Source organism: Vigna unguiculata, chromosome 5, assembly GCF_004118075.2.
Source record: "Vigna unguiculata cultivar IT97K-499-35 chromosome 5, ASM411807v1, whole genome shotgun sequence".
In the NCBI taxonomy this organism is placed as follows: Eukaryota; Viridiplantae; Streptophyta; class Magnoliopsida; order Fabales; family Fabaceae; genus Vigna; species Vigna unguiculata.
Window position 1 is genome coordinate 40,170,080 of NC_040283.1, and position 6,029 is coordinate 40,176,108.

Below are 6,029 nucleotides of genomic sequence, written 5' to 3' on the forward strand. Positions count from 1 at the left end.
ACAGAGTGTGAATCATGTTTAGCGTGTACACGATTTTATGCTAGCTTTATCTTTTATCTTTTTTTTTCTTTTTCTAAATTTGCGGCAGTCAACTTTCACAAGAAACCAAACCCCTCCCATTTTCCCTCATTCTTTTCTATTGAAACAGTATATATTTATATTTATAAATCAATAAATAAATGTTAATAAATTTAATACACAGTAGTTTTTCTTGTACTTACAGTTACAGTTATATTCACCTAACGTTCTCTACACTCCCGTTATCACATTATTTTACTTTTAACCTATAAGATTAGCAAAAATGTCAACGTTCAACAGTCAAAAGCCTTGACAAAACGGGAGTTTCTTGTTAGTTAAAACCTTGGACTTTGTAGGCACACAACAGAAGAAGAAACTAAAATATCCAATAGAAAAACACCATTTTTTTTCCAACCGCAACACAACAGCACCAACTCGTTGTTCTTACAATGTTCTCATAAACCCCATACATAAATACCCAACCCAAAACACATTCTTCTCTTCAATGTTCATCACCAATACTCTCTCTCTCTTTCTCACACAGCCATGAGTTACTTCGACAACGATCACGACCACTCTCCGTTCCCAACATTCCAGAACCACAATGACTTCAACCGGAGGATACTAATCACCGCCATAGTTTCCCTATCAGTGGTTCTGGTTTTAGTGTTTGTTCTTCACATCTACGCAAGGTTTTTTCTGAGGCGTCAAACTCGGCGCCGGAGCGCCATATACCAACTCAGTCTCAACGTGGCTCACGCGCAAGCCCAACCACCAAACACCGGCCTCGACCCTGCCCTCATCACCGCTCTCCCCACCTTCCCCTTCAAACACCAGAACGACGCCGTTGAGTGCGCCGTCTGTTTGAGCGTTCTTGAAGACGGAGAACACGTCAGACTTCTTCCTAATTGCAAGCATAGCTTCCACGTTGGCTGCATCGACGCGTGGCTCGCCTCGCACTCCACGTGTCCCCTTTGTCGGACCAAAGCCGAACCTCTCCGACTTGAACCGGTCCAGCGCGAGGACCCCACCCGGTTGGCTCTTCCCACCGCCCCGGTATTGTTTGAAAACGTGGAAGGAACATCCGACGGTGGTAATGGGTCACCTAAAATCAACGGCTCCAATTCCCGGTTGAGTTCGTTTCGAAGAATTCTCAGTAGAGAGAGATCGTTGAGGAGAATCCAACCTTCTACGCATGATGATGTTGAACAAGACTTAGAGAGACAGTGACAGATTCATTATTGAGGTACTATCATGTACGTACATATATGTATGTATCTGTTTATTTTTTCTTTTTTGATACTGTTTTTTTTTTTTCCTTTCATTTTCTCATCATAATACAGCTTGCAAAAATTTGCCAAGGTTTTGAAATATGAGTGATTTTCTTATTGAATAATTTTGCAGATGAGAATCAAATACGAGTGATTTGGTTGTTTATTGTTCTTATTATATATATTAAATTCATAATTAAACTTTGTAAAAAGGATTTGGTGTTTGGTAAGCCGAATTAGCGTGGGAGATATAATATTGGTAGATTAGGTGTAGTCCATGTGAGCTAATTATAAAATTAAGATTAATTAATTTATTAGTGATTTTTTGTGTTTGTTTTGTTTCTACTAGCGCCTTATTACTACCATAGTCATATGTTTCGGTGGGAAGTCAAAAATCGAGATCCTCATATTTGGGATTCTTGTTGACTTGTTCCTATAAATGTAAGGAGACAAACCTAGTCGACAATGTGGCTTCCATTGTTGTCGTAATGGAATAACAATTCATACATGTGTATTTTTTTTTTAAATATCTTTAATTAAAACTGAAATACGATTGTAAGTTATTTTTTTCATATGATTTTCAATTTAGATTATGAGTTTTTTTCAAAATTTTATATATTTGTAGTAACATAATCGATTTCAATATTTAGTTTATTGGTATGAATATGAAAGCTTATACTTATGATTATCAGAATCCCATCATTTTAATTAAAAACATATATAAAACAAAGATTAATAATTCTTTTGATTTTATAATTTTATGATAAAAAAATTTAAGATTTCAAGAATAAAAATGTTCATCGAATACTTTGCAAAAAAGAAAAATGAAAAGGAAAATAGTTAATGTGAAAATGTGTGTGTGGCGAAAATAATTATATATATATATATATATATATATATATATATATATATATATATATATATATATATATATATATATATATATATATATATATATATATATATATATATATATATATATATATATATATATATATATATATATATATATATGCGTGTGTGTTTTTTGGCCCTTAGCCATTTATCTGTGTTCCATTCCTGATTTCAAGATCTGCAGTAAGTAGGGTATCACTTATAAACCCAACAACTCTTCAAAAACTTGTTGGCTATATCTTTAAACAGTAAAAGATCCTTTATGTAAGAAGGTTGACGATCTCAATTTATTTCTTAACTTTTATAATAATTATTTCAAAAGTGCACATCATAACTTTTAGTTGTTGGACAATGTTAATACTTCTATTCTATATATCGATTTTTGTCTATTAAATTCAACGGATGTTAATTTAATACGACGAAACCTTTCGGAAATCACTACACAAAAATATTTAAATAGCGACAAACTTTAATAATTAATAATTAATAATTATTAGTAACTATAATAAACAAATTTGGATATTATTTTATAAAACTAAAAACTCTTAATTATTAAAATAATTATTATTATGAATAAAAAATTATAATTAGTCATTAAATTAGTCTTTAAAGTTAGTTACCAAAAGAAATTAATCACTAAAAATTAGTTATCTATATTTTGATTATTAAAATGACTTAATTTTAAATTAGTCTCTATCTAATTAGTGACCAATCTAGTGATCAATTATAATTTTTTATTTATAATAGTAACTATTTTAGTAACTAATAATTTTTAATTTTATAAATAGGTATTTAAATCGGTCACTATAGTGACTAACTATTTTTTATTTCTAAAATTGATTTTTAATTGAAGATTTTCTTGTAATATACCATTATACTTAATGTCAACAAATAAATTTATTAGTTTGAAACTATATTATCAAATCTAAAATTGTAATATATGAAATAAACAAGTTGGATAAAGTTTTAAGAGAAGAAAACTATGCATGAAGATTGTAGAGATGTCAAAGCGGACCAGTGGGTCAGCCCGCCTTGGATCACCCATTTTTTTTTTACTTTTTTTTTATATTTTTAAATTAAAAATAATTAAAATAAATAAATTTTTTATATTATAAAAAAATTTACATATATTAAAAAAAATTTAAAAAAAATTTAAAAAAAGTTAAAGGAAATTAAAAAAAAAAGTTGTCCGCCAGTCCACCTCACAACGAGTTACAATATTCAATCCGTTTTGTTGTAGTAGTTCAGTTCGACCCGACCTATTTTTAACAGGCCAAAGGTAGAACGGACCAGACTGACCTGGTTTGACACCCATAAAAGATTGTCATATGATCAAAAAACCACTATAAGTTTATCAATTTTCATAACAATTACCTTAAGAAAATTTGTGAATATACATATATATATATATATATATATATATATATATATATATATATATATATATATATATTCACTGAACTCAAGTTTTAAAGCGGGCAGCAGGGCATAACGTATAATTTATCTTTTGTTTTGTTAATCATTAAGATGTTTAATAAACAAACTCATGACATTAAAATTTATAAAATAAAGAAAGTAAAAACCATAATATGTTTTGAAAATTAAAATTCTAATCCTAAACAAGCAATTATATTAATTTTAAAAATAGTTATCTTTTGTAGAAAATACTTATTTTCTCATACTAAAAGAAACCTCTTTGTCATTTTCCTCACCTCATCCCTTAACCTTAAAACCTTCGCATCATCACATATTTATGAATCAAACTATTAAAATTAAAATATAATTATTGAAATTTAAATTGCTTAGAACAAGTGCCAAAGTATTGAGCGCAATATACTAGATTCGAAAATTAAAAGAAAATCACAACTATAAGTCATTATGGTAGATAAAAAATAACCTTAATAAGATCCATGTCTCCTATTATTTTTTAGTGCACAATATTACCTAATAGATTATTAAATTATTATTTAAGTATGAGGTAAAAATATTTATTATTATTTAAATTATTTTAAAATTTCCTTTTAATTCGTAAATTTATTTTGTTAATCATAACAATTTATTTATTTATTTTATTAAATATTATTTGAGTACACAATAGAATGAACTTAGCAAATACTTTTAACACCCCCAAATCGTCAGATGTACTTCAACTTTTATACAGACATGAACAGTCAAAATAACTATAAATAATATAAAGAACTTAAGTTAAATTAATATAAAAAATTTAAGTTAAAATTTTTAATTTCATTAAATACCTTAATTTTAAGAAAATTTATCGAATTTAAAAAAAAAAAAAGAAATCGGTGATATTTGAAATCAGGAACTTATTTAAACATATAAAAAAAATCTATAATAAATTTTGAAAGCCACGGCCAATTGCCAAGACCCAAAAACAAATGTAATCGTGATTGTTTAAGAAAAAAAAAAGATGTTATATTCTATCACCAGCTTGTTAATTCTTTATATTCTCTCAATATTAAAATAATTATATAATTTCCTGAATAACATCTTTTTTCCCATATAAAAATAAAAGAAAAATTGGAAGAGAATCCATGAAATACTCGATTGTTTTAAAGTGCAACTGAGATTTCCATTTGTTCTATTTCTAGTGACTCACTTACTCATACCACAAAACCCTGTTACGAATTTTCAGGTTTCATTCTCTCCTGCTAATGCTTATTGCTTACTGATAAATTTATCCAAACAGCACTTATTAGAAGAACATGTAACATCTTCAACAAACAAACAAACTAATTCCCAGAGAGAAAAAAAATGGAAGATTCAGCATAACCACTTAAAATAGCTATCAATAACTCACTTCTATTGATTGTATCAGTACGAGTAAAACTAACCTCTGCATATTGCATTTCAAGAACAGAAGAACCATATAACACAAAATGATGATTTTGAACTGTGCTAGTAAATCTACGAATCCAAAAATAGATAGATCTCTATTTTCAAACAATGGGTGAAGATGAAACTATGGAGAATAAATGAGCGGCGATAACAATTGGCCAAAACCACCACCTCCTAACAACTCCACCGCACCCACTTGTGTCTTCGCCGGACATCGATCCCATCGATGACGCGGATCCCGAGAGGCTCCCGTTGTTCACTATCGAACTGCATCACATTCAAAACAAGTCTTAAACTTTCAGAACCCAAAATTTAAAAAGCAGAAAAGATCAAACCGAGCCCAATTGATCACTGCTTCTGCTACCTACCTAGAAGGGAACTTGCAATTGCCGAAACCTGAAAAGTTAAGACAGAAAAAGATGAGAAATTTATGGAGGGGATTTGAAATTGAAGTAGTGATGGAGAAAAAGGAAAAAAAGGGGTGGATGTGAGAACTGACTGGGGTTCAAGGAGGTGATGGCGGCATTATTGCCGAAGTTACAATTCTCCTCGGCGATGGCGTGTTTTCGGAAATAATCATTGAAAGCGTACGACGCCGTATTCTGCACGCTGGAAGGGTCGAAGCAGGGTCCTCCTCCCTGGATCGCTCCGCAATCGGCTCCGCCGGCGCCGCAGGCCCACTCGACCGCTGACTGCAGCGCCGCGTCCTCCGCGTTGTTCTTGGCCACGCACCACACCTCCCGCGACGGCGTGTCGCCGCCGACAAAGCCACATAGAAGGAGAAGGAGAAAGAAGTGACACGGAGAGAAAGGTTCTCTCTTGGGCATATTATTGTCGTAATGAACAGTGAATTCAATTAAAGTGAATCTGGGTGTGATACCTTGTCGGATTTGATGTCACAGGATCAAACGTCAATCGTTGCAACTTGCATTTGCTTAAAAAAAGTATCTGCTAGTTCTGGACTTTTGCTGGATTTAATTTCGTCAATTG

General features: G+C 31.1%; 2 protein-coding genes across 2 annotated transcripts; one reads left to right on the forward strand and one right to left on the reverse strand.

Annotated features, from left to right (window-relative positions):
* The first annotated feature begins 404 nt into the window (after positions 1 to 404).
* LOC114185808 (RING-H2 finger protein ATL40-like) lies at positions 405 to 1,773 on the forward strand. The gene has a single exon (XM_028073730.1). The coding sequence runs from the start codon at positions 565 to 567 to the stop codon at positions 1,246 to 1,248; it is 684 nt and encodes a 227-aa protein (XP_027929531.1). The 5' UTR covers positions 405 to 564; the 3' UTR covers positions 1,249 to 1,773.
* A 3,174-nt stretch (positions 1,774 to 4,947) lies between these two features.
* On the reverse strand, positions 4,948 to 6,029 carry LOC114185561 (PLASMODESMATA CALLOSE-BINDING PROTEIN 5-like). The gene is made up of 3 exons (XM_028073374.1): positions 5,539 to 6,029; positions 5,408 to 5,435; positions 4,948 to 5,306 (listed from the first exon to the last, which is right to left on the reverse strand). Exons 1-3 carry the CDS (start codon positions 5,864 to 5,866, stop codon positions 5,141 to 5,143), a joined length of 522 nt encoding a protein of 173 aa, XP_027929175.1. The 5' UTR covers positions 5,867 to 6,029; the 3' UTR covers positions 4,948 to 5,140.